This window comes from Lithobates pipiens, unplaced genomic scaffold (assembly GCF_037356315.1).
Source record: "Lithobates pipiens isolate NorthernLeopardFrog02 unplaced genomic scaffold, aLitPip1_a1.2 Scaffold_18, whole genome shotgun sequence".
In the NCBI taxonomy this organism is placed as follows: Eukaryota; Metazoa; Chordata; class Amphibia; order Anura; family Ranidae; genus Lithobates; species Lithobates pipiens.
The window spans coordinates 414,045,222-414,063,844 of record NW_027507758.1 but is presented as its reverse complement, the minus strand read 5'-3'; the positions used below and the strand labels follow the sequence as shown (position 1 = coordinate 414,063,844).

At 43.8% G+C, this 18,623-nt stretch overlaps 1 protein-coding gene across 1 annotated transcript in view; it reads right to left on the bottom strand.

Annotated features, from left to right (window-relative positions):
* NCEH1 (neutral cholesterol ester hydrolase 1) overlaps nucleotides 1–18,623 on the bottom strand; it is a 64,642-nt gene that overhangs the window by 9,223 nt on the left and 36,796 nt on the right. Inside the window, exon 4 of the mRNA XM_077487965.1 lies at nucleotides 12,239–12,410. Coding sequence (XP_077344091.1) covers nucleotides 12,239–12,410 — 172 coding nt within the window. The remainder of the gene's footprint in view (nucleotides 1–12,238; nucleotides 12,411–18,623) is intronic.

The following is an 18,623-nucleotide window of genomic DNA, read 5'->3' as shown; positions in this document are numbered from 1 at the left end:
TTTTATAAGTGTATTCACACATTGCTATCTGCACCGTAATAGTCCGCTAGCTCTTCTTTGTGGTTTCTCCGGTGGGGGACCAGAGTTTCCAATCTTTGTTCTCCTCTGTAAATCACAAGTGGTAACCTGTAAAGGCTTTTAAAAATGTAGGTAGTTTGTCACCTCTGTAAGTTTGGGCGCAATTTTAAAGCGTGTCGTGTTTGATATTCATGTACTCGGCATAAGATCATCTTTTTTTATTTCATCAAACATTTGGGCAATATAGTGTGTTTTAGTGCATTAAAATGAAAAAAAGTGTTTTTTTTTTGTTTGTTTTTTAAGGGAAAAAACACTGCAAAAATAGCGTGAAAAAAAAATTGCAACACCCACTAATTTTAATCTGTAGGGCCTTTGCTTTAAAAAAATATATATAATGTTTGGGGGTTCAAAGTAAAAAATATTTTTTCATGTAAGCAAAAAATTTCAGAAAGGGCTTTGTCTTGTGATTAGAAGAGTGGGCGATGTGGGACATAAACTTCTAAATGTTGTGCATAAAATGCCAGGACAGTTCAACCCCCCCCCCCCCCCCCCCCCGGAAAGTAGACACCCCAAGCTATTTGCTGATAAGCATGTTGAGTCCATGGAATTTTTTCCTAAAACCTTTGCTAAAAGGATCTGCAATCTAGTTTTGTACTTTAGAATTAAAGTCTAATACAACAGTGCCCCACAGTGGCAAAAAAGTAGAATGCGTGTACGATTTAAAACATCAACTTGTTCTTGTTTTGAAATGTATTGACTCATCAAGGTGCCTAGTATGCTGTGGACACATGATTAAAAATCAGACACACTAGAGAGAATAAAATGTCAGGAATAAAAAGATGGCACAGAAAGGTGAATGGGCCTTGATGGACCAGCTGAAAACATCTGTTATAGAAAATAAAAATGGGAATGGTTTTTCATGGGTGAATAAAGGCCCTACATGTGCACTGTCTTACTAATAACAAAAACTGAAGAATGGTATAAAATCTATCTATACTGCCAATAACTAAATTACCACACACTCTATAATAATGCATTTGTATTAAAAAATACAAAAAACTGTGGATAAACTTCAGTGTAAATATAGCAATGTAAATGGTGACTTTTCTTCAGTGTAATAACACCTCAATAAAAGATGGCCCCTTACCTTATCACTGTAAGGTAACACTGTATATAAAGCAAATGCAAACTCCTGATCCCCAGTGCATTATGTACTTTCTTTTTGCACTATATGAATTGCGTTTCACTGCAGCAGATTAGCGCGGTTTTTAGGCGCGTTTAGTGCTGTTTATTTTGGCTTCAAGTTTTTATCGTTTTCTTTTTTTTAGCACAACAGCTGATCATTGTTCAGGTATAGATAATTAGAACTACACATTATAGCAATCTGCCAATCACCCTGCTGCTCCCGACCTCCCATGCACCATGTTAAAGACATTAAACAGTTAACAATTTGGTTTTCTCTCCCTTTATTGATGAGAAATAATGTGGATGAAACAAGGGAGGTATGAGATGCCCATAGAAACTTCACTTTGAAAGGGTATCATCCATGGCCAGCTCCTCTCTGTAACAAACGGGTTGTTAGCCTTATCACTAGGAGAATACTAGGCATAGTTGTAACACAACACTCAGAATTCTTAGTTCCACCCAGGGGGGTGGTCCCTTGGGCTACAACCCTCCACCCTGCCATGCAGTCATCAGTACGTCAACAAGCAGTATAGTGTAAAGATAAAAGGAGGGGCGGGTGCTGTGTCTGTCGGTGAATTACAGAGAAAAGGATTTTACGGTGAGTACAAAAAATCCTATTTTCTCTTATATTCACCAACCAATACAGATCCTCTCTGTAACAAATGAGACATCCCCAAGCAGTGCCAAACGAGGGGTGGGAAAAAACAGCATTAAAACGCCATCCACCATGGCAAGTGGGAACTAGTAAAACTTTACCCACAAAAAACAACAGTGCGTGGAAAACCACCACAAAAAAACAGGGTATCCTCAACAGGAGTGATCACCCAAGACCGCACCAAACTGCGGAAGTAATGCAACAGTGCATTAACATAACAATACTGTGTTTTTATCAAAAAAAAAACAGGAAAAACAGAAAATATATATTGCATATTCAATTGCAACTACACGACCGCCTGCAAAACAGGCATCAGCCGATGCACTGACGTCTACCTTGTAGAACTTGGTAAACGTATGGACAGACGACCAGATCGCCGCTTTACACATTTACATAACTGATCGGCAGACGCTTGGTGTCTGAAGGCCCAAGACGTTCCAATTGCCCTTGTGGAAAACGAGAAAAGAACTGAAAATGGGTCAAATAACGGTGAAGTGGTCCAATCCCTATATACTTATCAAAAAAAAGGCTTCCCCCTGAGTGGGTGGGATTTTAAATGACCATCAACTCCGGACACAAATGGACACAATAATATACCATTTTTATTCATAAATTACACAATGTACATACTATGTACATTGTGTAATTTATGAATAAAAATTGTATATTATTGTGTCCATTTGTGTCCGGAGTTGATGGTCATTTAAAATCCCACCCACTCAGGGGGAAGCCTTTTTTTTTTAATTGCCCTTGTGGAGTGGCCCATGACAGAAAAGGGGGGCACCTGCCCCTTCAAGGCGTAGGCTTGTACTACAATCTGAACCACCTGGAAATGGTGGCCGACAAGACCACCATGCCTTTCTTTGGACCAGCTACCGACGCAAACAGTCTGACTTCTGACAAATACACCTTAAGAGCCCGAACCCCATCCAGACGTGAAGGGCCACCTCCTTAGGGTGCTTCGGCTTAGGACACAGAGATGGCAATACAATGTCCTCATTGATATGATATGAAAAGCTGAGAACACTTTCGGTAGAAAAGACGGTTGTGGACGCACCTTATTAACACCACCTTATCCTTGTGGATAACCAGATAGGGTGACTTGCAAGACAAGGCCGCCATTTCCGAAACCCTCCTGGCCAATGTGATGGCCACTAGGAAGACCACTTTCTGGGAAAAGAGTCAACAGGGGAATCTCCTTGATGTTCTCAAATGGCGGTTTTTGAAGCGCCAACAACACCAGGTTCAGATCCCAAAGGGGTAACGGTGGACGCACTGGAGGGACTACATGTCGTACCCCCTGAACGAAGGTATTCACTAAGGAGCGAGATGCCAGGGGTCGCTGAAAAAAGACAGCTAAGACTGAAATTTCCCCTTTAAATGGTGCTTAATGGCAATTTCTGGTCTACTCCTTGCTGAAGAAACAGTGCCGTTAAAGCCAGCGATGGTAAAGCAGGATGGAGAATCAGACCTTGAGACAGAAGGTCCTCTCGTAGCGGCAGTCGCCATGGAGCGTCTGCCACCAGACGCACCAGGTCTGCGTACCAGGAGGCCAATCTGGGGCAACCAATATCACTGGGATACCCTTGGCTTCCACTCTGCGAAGCAGATGTGGTAACAGTTTCAGTGGAGGAAAGGCGTAGATCAGCTGGTACTGATCCCACTGAGCCACCAGCGCGTCTGACGCGTCGACCCACGGATCTCTTGTCCTGGACACGAATCTTGGCACCTTCCGATTGACAAGGGGAGGCCAGCAGATCCACATCTGGTGTGCCCCACCTCAGGCACAGCAACCTAAATGTCTCCGGGTGCAATGCCCATTCTCCTGGGTCCAGCATCTGTCGAATCAAATAGTCCACCTGCCAGTTCTCCACTCCTGGGATATAAATGGCCGACAGGGCTGGTGCGTGTCGCTCTGCCCACCGAAGTATGTGAGCGGCCTCCCGTGCAGCGGCTGAGCTTCTTGTTCCCCCTTGGTGATTGACGTATGCCACGGCCATGGCGTTGTCTGACTGGATCCTGATTGGACACCCTTGCAGTCTCATTGACCATGTGGAGAGGCACAGCCTGATCGCTCTCAATTCGAGCAGATTGATCGGCTACTTGGATTCTTCCGTCGACCAGAGGCCCTGAGCCGACTGAACCCCCATCACGCCACCCCAGCCGGATAGACTGGCATCCATTGTGATCACCGTCCATTTCAGAGGAAGGAACGATTTTCTGGACTGAATCACCGGGGACCTCAACCACCAGATCAACACATTCAGTTATAAGCCATTTTTGTAGGTTTTTATTTATATATATGTAATATTATAATATATCTATCTATCTATCTATATATATATATTATTATTTTTTTCCTTCTGCATTATTTATTATTAATTATGTTTAGAAAATGTATAAGTATGGTTGATGTATGGCACCATGGTCGCATGTGTTTCCTAAGACGCATAGTTCAACATAGTTGATTTAATTAAATTTTCCGATTTGATGTCTTATTCAATTAATTATTTAATCTTGGCATTTTTATGCCTTTAATGCTTGATTATATAACATATATAATCTTGGCATTTTTATGCCTTTAATGCTTGATTATATAACCTCGCTTAACTGCCGCCAATATTTATGCACATACCCCCTTTAAGAAATCTGCACGGGCGCCCGGGGGCACTAATGGCATCAGACCCTGTTAATCAATCTGAGGTCATAAGCTATGGTGCGCTCCTTTATGTGGCTCCTTTTGCCCCAGGCATAGCCTTTACCATCGAAATTCTCATCCCTGCTGCTCCTTGGACTAATTGTGGAGCGTTATTGGCCCCTCCGCTCTGCAATTTTGACCCTTGTCCCTTCCAGTAAGACACTAAGGGCATTAGGGTTTTCCAAGATGGCTGTCACGCGATGATGACGCGATTTGCGTCACTCGCGCATGCGCAGTATCATGGCCCGGTCCCTGCGCGGGGCGGAGCCTTTGTTTATGCACCCGCAGCTCGGCGGCGACGTCAGACGCCGCCGAGCTGGAGAGGGCTTTAAAAATCCAGCCGACATAGAGCTATTTTGGCAATTGATTCAGGAAGGTTCTCCCCTCCGGTTGGCTGGCTATCTGCTCGAACGGGTGACGCAGTCTCTTTGACTGTTCAACTTTTCTTTCTTCTTGACTGATTATTGTGCAGGTAACTTATTCATTTAGATCAACATGAGTATTGATTCCTTATTATTGATCACTGCATTAAAACTTTTTAATTTATACTCCCCGTTTGGCTCTTCCATCTGAACAGGTGGCAGGACGAAAGACTTTGCTGAATTTCTCTGGCAACACTTCATTAATACTATTATGGCCGCCTAGCCACTATGATTGATTCAACGCTAGCTACCTGTAAAATATCCAGGTAACCCCTGTTTTTTTGAGACCAGTCATTTCTCTAATTTTTGTTTTACGGAAAATACCAAACATTTAATAGTACATTTTAAATTTATTAATTTATAAATTTAGATATTAAATTAGTTTATTATCATATACTGTCCCCCTCTGCAGATTTTCTGGGATTGTTGCTATTTAGTGCGGCTATTATTGTCCAGATTAACCCATCTAGTCCACGCATGATTTTATTGGTTGGATCCACTTGATTCAATTATAGGAACATAGACGTTTGGAGCCCATGCGACTTTGGTGAGATATTATCTGCCTGTCCATCTTTCCATGCTACAATTATTACTGATTCAATACTATTTTTAAACGTCCCTATGTTTAACTTTACTGTATGTATTATACTTATATATATGTTTTTTTATATTTCACCAACAAAAAATTATTTTTCTTATATAAAATTTCTATTTTTCATAGTTTTTAATGTAAGCTGCATTGTCCTGAGGAAGCTCACGAGAGCGAAACATGTAGAAAACAGCAGCAATATTCTATATGTAGGACTGGTAACATCTTATGATTCTAGGATTTACGCCTTTCCTGTATATACCCAATGATTTAACATCTGTAGTTTGATGTCAATTTTGCTCTGTGTTTAATTTGCATTCTTTATCTTGTTAATAAAATTTAAAATTATTTTAATTTATATGGGTATCTATCTGATCAATTCTACCTGGGTACCGTTTAAAAATCCCTGAGGTTGGTTGTCCTCCAGCCCCGTTTTCCCCCTTTCTTCTCATTCCTTGTATATATACACACACAATACTGGGATGTGGTACCCCCTCACAAAATTTTTTTGATCGCCTCATCTGTGTATCTCTTCCACCAGATCAGTGAGTCTCTGACTGACTGGCTAACCTGGATCTGCCGATCCAGGGACATCTCCTTGACTCTGGTGTGAAACTGGGCATAAGGTACTGCCTCGAAGTAGGCTACCATGAGTCCCAGTACTCGCACGCAAAAGCAGAGCGACGACCACTTGCAGTTCATCAGCAGTTTTACTGTGGATCTGAGAGTCTGCAATTTGTTTGAAGGGAGAAACACTCTTGCTTCCCTGGAGTCAAGCAGCAAGCCTAGGTACTCCAGATGCTGGGTCAGCACCAGCACTGACTTCTTTAGGTTCAACAGCCACCCAAATTCTTGCAGGGTCTGCATGGTGATCGCCACCTTCTCCTCCAATTCTGAGGCAGAAGATGCCCTCAGGAAGAGATAGTCTAGGTATCCCACGATCGCGATCCCACGTTGCCGTAGCAATACTAAAACTGGAGCCAATACCTTGGTAAAGACTCGGGGGGCTGAAGCCAGACCAAAGGGAAGAGCCACAAACTGGTAGTGGGCTTCCCCAACTGCAAACCGCAGAAACTTTTGATGCGTGAGGCATATGGGTATGCGCAGGTTACACATCCTGGATGTCCAAGGATGCCAGGGAGTCCCCTTGATGGAGTGCAGCGACTACTAAGCAAACTGATTCCATTCTGAACCTCTGCACTTTTACAAAGTGATTGAGGGCTTTTTTGGATCGGACGTACCCCTTCCTTCTTGGGAACCACAAACAGATTTGAATAGAATCCCTGGAAGCGTTCCGATTCCGGAACCGGTACAATCACCCCGCGATTCAGCAAATCCCTTACCGCCCCCAAGAGGGCCTCCCGGCTTGCCGGGGATACAGGTATGCTGGAGGGGAAGAATCTGTTTTGCGGCCGAGAAAGAAACTCTATCTTGTAACCTGTGGAAATCAGATCGCAGATCCATTGGTCGGATAACTGAGAGGACCAGCGGGCTGCAAACTCCCGAAAGCGACCCCCCCCCCCCCAGATATGGGTGAGGGCAAACCTTCATGCAGTAGCACTTTTATTTGCAGGCTTGTTAGGCTTGCGGTTCCAGGGATGTTTTTGACCGTCCGTGGACGCCCTGTCTGGCTGGGGATGTTTCATCTAAGCTTCAAAGAGCCAGCCGCCAAGGAAGGGAAGATCCGTCAGGGCTTTTTTGGATGCCTGGTCAGCAGACCAGCATTTTAGCCAAATTAGGCGCCTCAGCACCACAGCTGACACTGAAGCCCTGGATAGCAGTGGCAGAGTATCCAGGGCCGCGTCACAGACGTACTTAAGGCCTTGCACTAGTTGGTCTGCTAGTTCCACGTAGACAGGGGAAGCCTGTTGCTCTCCCAATTCGCGGTGCAAATGTTTTGCCCACTCAACACAAGTGCAGATGCCAGTACTGGTCGCATGGCTGACCCCACAACCGTAAACAAGGAACGAGCCACTTGCGGGTGACCCCATTCCTTGTAAATGAACTTGTCAAAATAAGTCAGATACAGAAACGCCTTAGGTGAACGTGCTGGCTTGAGGAACCCAAAAGGGACCAATACATCAGCAGAGGGATTCGCTGGCTCCTGAATCTTCAGGGTATCACGCACAGCTGTGATAAGTGCTCCAACAAGCGTTTTGTCGCGCACGGACGGGGACTCACCCTCACTGTCCAAACGGTCCTGGCCAGCGTCGTTTAACAAGACATAGCGGGGGTCACCAGTCTCAGCAGGACCCGAGTCGGCGTCAGAGCTCTCCCCAGAGGAAGGGGGGGCAGGGGCCTCTTTAATGCCATTTTCTTCCCACGTACCGCCTCCATCTGGGCAACGAATGAATTGAGGACCGCCGTCAGGGTTTCCATGGGCACTGCGCAGTCTGCAGGTGACCCGGTTGCAATTGCCTGGATTTCGGGGGAAGAAACGCCAGTTTCTGAAGCCATGCTGACCTTACCCTGTCTGTCACCTGAAGGGGACTTAGGACAGTAACCGTTCCACCCTCCTTGCTGCCGCTGACTGAGGGGCTCTTTCCCACCGAACTCGCCACCCTGAGGAGTTCTGCACTGTTCACAAGTAGTGCCTGTAGTCCCTGAGTGCTCCCAAATGCAGAGGAAACAAAAGCTGTGTCGGTGGCAGCCGCCAGAATGAGCGCTAAAACGTTCTAAAAAAAGTGCTCAGGCTTCAATAAAATGGCCGCCCAGCGTCCAGTACACAGACAGGAAACACAGGGGAAATGGCTGTGAGAGCACATGAGCCATGCTGCTGCTAGAGAACACTGACAAAAGTGTTCAGGCTTCCAGAAAATGGCCGCCCGTGTCCTGATAGGGAGATCACTTGGAAAATGGCTGCTGAAGCCCAGGAAGGCATGCTGCCCTCATCCACACCTAAAATGGCTGCCAGCAGCTCCGTGAGGTACAGAAAGAAAGAATTTGACAGAGACACAGCGCCGCACCAGACCACAGCAGACCCTCACACCCTCCGGGAGCTTAACACACAGGACCCAGGACACCTCTAGCCAGCCAGCCTCCCAGCTCAGGTGAGAACCCACAGAGATCCCCTGTATATGCACACATACACCGCTCAGCAGCCACATGCAGCATCCCCCCCGGGGGGGGGGGGGGGGAGAGATAGGGACAGGGGAGAGAAGAGAGGGAGGCGAGGGACCCCCAAATCGACCTCCCAGGAAATGCCCAGCTGCTCAGCCCCGCCAAGGAAGGGAGAGCTGTACTTACCAGTCCTGAAGAGCTGGGAGACATTCCATTGCAGAACTACTCACTGATCAGTACAGAGTAGCTGCTGGCCTCGGCATACTGTGACGCAGACATCGGTAGCCCGGTCATATGTACGCCCCGGAGCATAAAAGCTCACCGACCACCTCTGGAGCTGAGGTTTCGTCGTGGCCTGCCGAGCCGTAGCTGCGACCTGCACACGCTCGATGGCCAGACTGGGGAGATTACAAGGAGAAGGGTATCCAGCCTGTCACCCAGCCGGCTGTTGATAGCTGATCACAGGATCATTCATCTTGCGCAAAAAGCCAAGCTTCTGCATAAAAGAAAAGCATGGACCGATGGGTCCTTCTCCTACACTAGGCAAAATAAAACTGATGACTTCATGGCAGGGTGGAGGGTTGTAGCCTAAGGGACCGCCCCCTGGTTCTGAGCGTTGTATTACAACTATGCCTAGTATTCTCCTAGTGATAAGGCTAACAACCCATTTGTTACAGAGAGGAGCTATGTTGGTCAGTAAATATAAGAGAAAATAAGAATTCCCAACTAGTCCTTGCCTCCCAGTCCCCTTAAGGTGCCTACAGAGCTAATAAGATGGTTCCCCCAGGGTCTTCTAGCTCCCCTTGCAAAAATTATTGCACAGGAAGAGGTCCAGTGTTTGACTCCTCAAGAGCATGGGATGTCTCCATGCTGCTTCCTGCTTGGATGCTGGTGTCTATAGCCCATGCTGTTGGGGTTGGGCCTTTATATATATATATATATATATATATATATATATATATATATATATATATATATATATATATATATATATATATATATATATTTTGTACTTTTTGCTATAATAGATATCCCACATTTGTTTTTAAAAAAATGTTTTTTTCCTCAGTTTAGACCGATATGTATCCTTCTACATATTTTTGGTATTAAAAAAAAATAAAAATAAAAATAATAGGTGTATATTGATTGATTTGTGCAAAAATTCTAGCGACTACAAAATAGGGGATAGATTTATGGCATTTTTATTATTTTTTAATTTAAAAATTTTTTTTACTAGTAATGACGGTGATCAGTGATTTTTATCGTGACTGCAACGTGCTGAAGACAGATCAGACACCTTTGACACTTTTTTGGGACCAGTGACATTTATACAGCGATCAGAGATAAAAATAGCCATTGATTACTGTATAAATGTCATTGGCAGGGAAGGGGTTAACACTAGGAGGCGATCAAGGGGTTATCTGTGTTCCATAGGTGTGTTCTAACTGTAGGGGGGTTGGGACTGACTAGGGGAGGAGACTGATCAGTGTTCCTACTTAGTAGGAGCACACAATCTGTTTCCACTCCCCTGAGAGAACCGGAATTTGTGTGTTTACACACAGATCCTGGTTCTCGCTCTGTCATGAGTGAACGCGGGTGCCCGGCGGTCATCGAGCATACACATCGGCTTCGGGGACACGCTGTGGGTGCCTGCTAAAGCATCTAAAAGAGCCAACGTACAGCTAAAACGGCTCGCACAGGGGAGCCAACCTGCCGCAGTATAACTGCAGTGACTGGTCCAGAAGCAGTTAAATACAAGCTGGCACACTCCTTTTGCAGCAGACTGAGAGGATGAGCTCACTGTGCCACTCGCTTCTTGTCAGAAGCACGGAGCTCAATGGACAGCTTGGAGCCATGGACCAATGATAAAGTACCACTGGCCTCAGCTGTCTAAGCTGTCTAAGAAGACACATGCTCCCTTCCAGCCCAGCCCTCTTAATCCCCAGCCACTTCCCATGTTAGCCACTTCCCTTCAACTTATATCGCAGGTGACCATTTCCCAACCTGCAGATAACAGACCTTACTCCAAAAGAGATCACTCCCACTTACTCCCCACAGTGACTGATTGATATCCCTCCATGACCACCTCACACCCCTCTGCTGACAGAATTCTCTTCCCAGCCTGTCCCCACACACCTTCTCACCTGCTGACCTGTGGATGGGGAATCGCTTCCACAGTATTATTGTGTTCTGCCAGTGGGGAGCCTTCCCTACCCACAGAATACAATGATTAGTGTTGCTAACTATAGTTGGCAGCACTGATTGTTTTGAGAAAAACATGACAGGCTGGTTGTACTCAAGTCGATTAATAGACTGACTTGTGTACAACCAGCTAGCCCATACATAGATAGACTATGGCTGGTCTCTGCTTAATTGTCATCATTTCAATCAATATATGGCCCGCTTAACCACTACGCAGTCCCTAAAACATCCTTCCACAAACCTTTACATTTTCCTTCCCAGATTCCTTCACCCTCCTCACCTGTACATAGTGCCTGCTGTCATACCCTCCACACTCCTCTCCTATACATAGTGCCCACTGTCATACCCTGCACACTTCTCTCATATACTGTCATACATTTCTCTCCTGTACATACTGCCCGCTGTCATAATCTTCACACTCCTCTCCTGTACATACTTCTCACAGTCATACACTTCTCTGCTGTACATAGTGCCCACTGTAATACCCTCCACATTCCTCTCCTGTGCATACTGCTCACTGTCATACCCTGCACATTCCTCTCCTGTGCATACTGCTCCCTGTCATACCCTCCACACTCCTTTCCTGTACATACTGCCCACTGTCTTACCCTCCACACTTGTCTCCTGTACATACTGCTCAGTATCATACCCTCCACATGGATGTCACACGTTCATGCTTCCTTGTGAGACTGTTCTCTGGGTATCCACCTATGGGACTGTTCCTATATATCATTCACCTGTGCATAACTTATGCGGCATTTCTAGTGGCATGACCAACGACTTTACCATCTAACCTGCACCCTTGAAATGATCTCTTGTTATATATTTTCACTAATAGGATTATCAGAACGATTGTTTAGCATCCAGGTGGGACTAATATCAGTTCATTTAGGAACCATCTATTCAGAGATCATAACACAGTGAGATTGATCCATCAATGCCCATCAGTGCCACCTATCAGTGCCTATCACTGCCCATCATTGCCACCTATCAGTGCCCATCAGTGCAGCCTCATCAGCACAAATTGGAAAATTACCGGTTTTCAACATTTTATAGAAACTATGAAACAGTTTGTTTTTTTGTTTTTTCAAAATGTTTTGTTTTATTTAGCAAAAAATAAAAAATCCAGCAGCAATTAAAAACCACCAAAAAGAAAGCTCTGTGTGAAAAAAATGCTAAAAATTTAATTTGGGTAAACTGTAGCATGACCACGCAATTGTCATCCAAAGAGTGACAGCGCTGAAAGCTGTAAATTTGTCTGGGCAGGAAGGGGGTTTAAGTGCCCAGTAAGCAAGTGGTTAAGCACACAATTCAAATTGTTTGTACGGTCTTATTATTATTTTTTTTCACACATGTAAATCAATTTATATATTATCGCAGTGAAAAACAAACAAGCACATCAAATTTACCTGCTGGCACAGAGCAGCAGCCAGGTTTCCTCCAGCGCTATCTCCCGATATGGCAATCCTTTCTGGGTCAATAGAGTACCTGTCAAGCACCTCTGGCAGCAGTAAATATTTTGTGGCAGCATAGACATCATTCAGTTGCTCTGGAAAATGAACATTTGGTACCAGCCTGTATCTAAGAGCAAAAAATGCAATTAAAACATATACAAATATACATACACCTATATACACACTCTATATACCAAAGCAATGAGATGCGCTATTAGATCCAGTTCACACCAGAACGCAGTGCGCATTACCTGCACCACATTCAAAAGGAACTGCACTTATGATCTGCAGCAAGTATTAAAAAAAAAAAACAGGTGGCAAATGCCGTGTGTTTGCCTGCACAGGATCACATGGTACAGAAGTAAACATTCACAATGAAATCGCTACACAGTGTTCTTTTATGAGGTTTTTCTGTATAAAAAAACATGTATTTAATTTTTACATATCGCCCCATATCATATGAAATTAGAGCAAGTCATGACACATTAACATATTTTTTACTAGATTTTCAAAATAAAGTATTTGGGGACATTCTACTGACAACATCCACACAAAGTATGCCCCATTTGTAGCCACACCCACAAAATCAAGCTCTCATTTTTAACATACCAGCAAACAGTTATACAAGTGGCACACATTCAAGGTACATGACAAAATAAACAGAGTTTGAATAAGAGGCACCAAGATATGTAGGCATAGTTACTGTAAGAGGAATGCCTCGAAAGTATCAAAAAGAAAAATTCAGTGCACACAGAGCGCCACCTACCAACCACCAGGTGCCATTGCAAATAAAGTGGGTAATGCTTCATTTTATATGGCTTGTAGTGTAAGAGTAAAAGAAGCCCAAGCATTGGTGTCATTGGCAGTAACCTCCAACAACTGTGTAAGTGGCTGCAATGGCTGTACCCCTCATCAGCGGGCATGTATGCAACTATTTAGAGTTCTAAAGAGTGTCCTCAAGATTGTTACTGGGTATTGTGGTGTTATTTAGCAGTAAGAAGGGTGTCCTCAGGGTTATTACTGGGTTTCAGGATGTTATTAGGCTGTTGCAGGGCAATAAAACTGGGCTTATAGGAGTTGATTATCGGGTGCCAGTGGTAGTTATAGGGTTACTATGAATTATTTTGAAGTGATATGGGTCATTTAGGTACGAGTATGAAATATTATGGGGTTACAAGGGTGGTAATGGGGAGGCTATGAAAATTAAAGGGCAACAGAAGTGATTATGGAGAATCTAAGAATGATTATATTACCAGGGGGTGATTATGGAATTTCAGAGAATTATGTTAGGGGGTTGTTATGGGAAGTGAGTAGGTATCCATATGAGTGGTAGTGGGTAACTAGCCTGCCAGGCAGAGGGTGAGGAACATAAACGCAGCCACATTTGCTCAGCGACTCATGTCCCCGGATTTCCTGGTGTCTATCTTGCGGGCTCCAATACAGTGCCTTTAAAAGTATTCATACATGTTGAAATTTTTTACATTTACACCCAAAAAGGTAAATGTATTTTATTGGGATTTTATGTGATAGACCAACACAAAGTGGCGCATAATTGTGAGGTGTAAAAAAAATGATAAATAGTTTTCATTTTATTTATTTTTTTACAAATAAACATCTAAAAAGTGTGGCATGCATTTATATTCAGCCCTCCTTTGCTCCGATACCCTAACTAAAATTTACTGGAACCAATTGCCTTCAGAAGTCACCTAATTAGTAAAGAGAGTCCACCTGTGTGTAATTTAATCTCAGAAGAAATACAGCTGTTCTGTGAAGCCCTCAGAGTTTTTTTAGAGAACCTTAGTGAATAAACAGCATCATGAAGGTCAAGGAACACACCAGACAGGTCAAGGAGAAAGTTGTGGAGAAGTTTAAAGTAGGGTAAGGTTATAAAAAATTATCCCAAGGTTTGAACATCTCACAGAGCAATGTTCAATCCATCTCCTGAAAATGGAAAGAGTATGACATAACTGTAAACCTACCAAGACATGACCGTCCGCCTAGACTGACAGGCTGGGCAAGGAGATCATTCATCAGAGAAGCAGCCAAGAGGCCCATGGTAACTCTGGAGGAGCTGCAGAGATCCACAGGTCAGGTGGGAGAATCTATCCACAGGACAACTATTAGTTGTGCACTCCACAAATCTGGCCTTTATGGAAGAGTGGCGAGAAGAAAGTCTTTGTTGAAAGAAGTCCTATTTCAGTTTGCTAGAAGCCATGTGGGGGACACAGCAAACATATGGAAGAAGGTGCTCTGGTCAGGTTAGATCAAAATTTAACTTTTTGGCCTAAAAGCAAAATACTGTGTGGTGGAAAACTAACACTGCACATCACCCTGAACACACTATTCCCACCGTGAAACATGATGATGGCTGCATCATGTTGTGGGGATGCTTTTCTTCAGCAGGGACAGGGAAGCTGGTCAGAGTTGACGGAAATACAGGGCAATCTTAGAAGAAAACCTGTTAGAGTCTGCAAAAAACATGAGGCTGGGCAGAGGTTCGCCTTCCAGCAGGATAACGACCCTAAAAATACAGGGAAGGCTACAATGGAATGGTTTAGATCAAAGCATATTCATGTGTTAGAATGGCTCAGTCAAAGTCCAGACTTAAATCCAATTGAGAATCTGTGGCAAGACTTTTAAGACTGTAAAATGACAAAATGTGCAAAATTTCAAGGGGTCTGAATACTTTTTTTCAAGACAGACACTGTAGGTGCAGCTAATCATAGCGGTACATCTTGGTCACTAAGACTGTGCTCCAATCTGCTGTCTGAATGGCCTGTTTGAGGGGCTTGCCTTACTTTCAAGCCCCATCAAACAGATTTGCTGTGCTGAAGAACACTGTTCCTCGACTAGAAGCAATGAGCAAAGAAAAACAAACATTTAGATGAAGAGAAAGTAGGGAGATTGCCAGGGATGTTTTTGTGCAGGAGACAGACCCCCCTCCCAAACAGGGATGAAGAAGAACCATACATCAACATCCTGCAACATTGCCAATACCCCCAAATGTGCTTATTTACATAAGTAATGCAAGAGTTTTAGACTATGGTATAGAACAGAGGCACTGCTAAAGAGCATAGTGATCACACAAGATCTGAAAAGGGCCTAATGTTGTAACCTATATGTAACCTTAAACTGCAGGAAAAAATACATATATACTGGAACATATGATGATGAAAACTTGTACGCTATTTCATGTGTTAAACAGTGGCGGCCGCTCCATTAGGGGTCAGGGGCGCCGCCCTCCGAATCCATGCACACAGCCCCTAATCTTCATCCAGGGTGCCAGACGTATGAATTTCAAGGTTTTTTTTTTTTTCTAGAAGCACATGATTAGAGCCTGAGGCTCTAATTGGCTTAAAAAAAGGGTGGGCTTGGGGCACAGAGCACTGTGCCCTGAGCCCAACCACTTGTGTGACATTAGCGAATTAACATTCACTAATGTCTTCCTGCTTCTCCTCCTGGCTTATCAGAAAGCTTGGGACTCCTGGCCAATCGGGAGAAGCAATGGCTCTGGCTCTTCCCTTGGCAAGCTGGAGCGAGGAGCAACGGGCAGAGGGGCAGCAACAGCTGCTTCCTACCCCGGATCCAGCACCACCTCATCATCGAAAGGTAAGGCCAGGGATCGCCGCCTTCCCGAATTTGCACCCACCACCCCCACCAACATATTGAGCAGCACCAGCCGCCACTTGTGTTAAATGCTTTACTAAGAGGATTTCTAAAAATTTCTCACATGGTAGATGACTGGAACCGTGTCCTATAACCCTATCAGTTTCAAGTATAGGGAGCCATTTGATTCTCTTCTGCATGAAGCCTAAGCTGCCAGAACCCCTGAGGTATCTAATTCATGTACAAATTTAAGGACTAATACAACCTGAATATAATCAAAATGATACATGACTCTAATGTTGCATATGTAAATGAATACATAAAGCTAATGCCCACTGTAGAAAACAAGGCAAGCGTTGATGTGTATTCATTCAAAAAAAATAAAAATAAAAAAAAAACACAACAACATCATTATAAATATTGTATATACAAACTTAAAGGTTTTTTATCATACTACAGAAAGCATGAGGTCAGTGTTTGTGGTGTATTCATGAAGAAAGACCCAACAAGAAGCAATGAGTATGCCCCTCAGGCCTTTGACACAAAGCAGACAGTTAGAATGATAACGTATCATAGGTATAACCAAGTCACTGGCTACCAATCTGTTATACATCTATCCAGTAGAGCCAATACACCACGGTACACAAGTAGATTTACTTATGTACCGTGCCTATGCTAAGGTGGGGGATGGTCATAGTTTTCCACTTCATAAAGGTCCTAATGACTGAAACAACTGACACAAAAAGAGGAAATGGCAAACCTTTTAGCCTGGAGGCTGCAAGCAGTGCAATTAGTGTGCAATCCATAACAATATAGACATCCACTCGTGCCCAAATCTGTCGAATTTCTAGCAGCTGGAGTGGTGGAATCAGACTGTATGGTGTAGCACTGCTGACCACAGCATGTCTGCTGCAACACTCCTGGGATTTATGGAAAGGTTCAGGCCTGCTTTTGACACTATCCCCCACTCTTGTGCTTTTACCATGGCATCTATGAATGCTGGGGCCAAGTTGGATGGATACACATCCATGCAAACTGCTGTCCATTTGGGGAAACCCAGGCTGTACCATGCTGACCTCTGTCCCATCCTGCACACTTACATGTATGTCAACTGACCTAGAAAGTCTGGACTCCTCCGCTCTGGACCCGGGGATGCTGAAATCCACGATCCATTCACAACACATTCATATACAGAGGGGGCTTAGCTGGTCACCTAGTTTCCTCCACTACTCCCAGAGGCAACACAGGGGAAGACCCTTACCAAATTTGAGAAAGGGGGCTTAACTAGAATCTCTGTTCCCACAGAAATAACTGCTCTTCCTTTTCAGAGAACAGAACTTGGCAAAAAATGGAAAAGGTGATGGGCATACTAGCAAAAGTTAATCCTTGCCAGGAAAAGCCCAGATACACAAACTACTTCAGGTCCACTGTCCCTGAAATCATGGGGGGAGCATATACTGGAAGGCCTCTGGAACTAGTACAAATGAAAGGAAAAAAAATATAAAACAGTTTTGATGTTCCAGTTAGCACAGAGAAAACACAAATACAGTTGCGTGAAAACGTTTTTTACCCCCTTTATGACTTTTTTTTTTTTGCATATTTGTCACACTTAAATGATTCAGATCATCAGAAAAAAAAAATGTATTACACAAAGATAAGCTGAGTAAATACAAGATGCAGTTTATAAATGATGGTTTCATTTATGAAGGCAAAAAAGCTGTATAAACCTGTCTGGCTTTATGTGAAAAAGTAATTGTCACCTAAACCTAATAACTGGTTTGGCCACCCTTGGCGGCAATAAACTGCAATCAAGTGTTTGCGATAACTGGCAATGAGTCTTTCACATTGCTGTGGAGCAATTTTGGACCACTTTTCTTTGCAGAATTGGTTTAATTCAGCCACATTGGAGAATTTTTCAGCCTTAACGGCCTGTGTAAAGTCATGATACAGCATCCCAATTGGATTTAAGTCAGGGCTTTGACTAGGCCACTCCAAAACCTTTTGCTTTGTTTGAACCATTTGGAGGTAGACTTGCTGTTGTGTTTTCGGATCATTGGCCTGCTGCATAACCCAAGTGCACTTGAGCTTAAGGTCACAAACTGATGGCCGGACATTCTCCTTTAGGATTTTCTGGTAGAGCTCAGAATTCATGGTTCCATTAATTAGCATTTGATACTGTTCCCCACACACGGCTCATGTGTAAGGTAAAGTCTACAGGTTTAGAAATATCATTTTGTAAATGTATAGAAAACTGGCTTAAAGACAGAATTCAGAGATTAGTGGCTAATGATTCTTACTCTGAATGGTCTAAGGTTATCAGTGGTGTACCCCAAGGTTCAGTGCTGAGACCCTTACTTTTTAATAGCTTTATAAATGATATTGGGTCTGAGATCAAAAGTAAAATTTCCGTCTTTGCAGATGACACCAAGATATGCAGTGGAATAACATCCTTGCAGGATGTCTCCAATTTCCAAGCCAACCTCAATGCTCTGTCTAATTGGGCGACTATGTGGCAGATGAGGTTGATAAATGTAAAGTTATGCAGGCTAAGAATATGCATGCATCATACACTCTAGGGGGAGTACAACTGGGGGGGATCCATAATGGAGATAGATCTGAGGGTTTTGGTAGATCATAAGCTCAATAATAGCATGCAATGCCAAGCTGCGGTTGCCAAAGCGAGTAAAGTCCTTTCTTTTATTAAGAGAGGTATGGACTCCAGAGAGAGAGATAT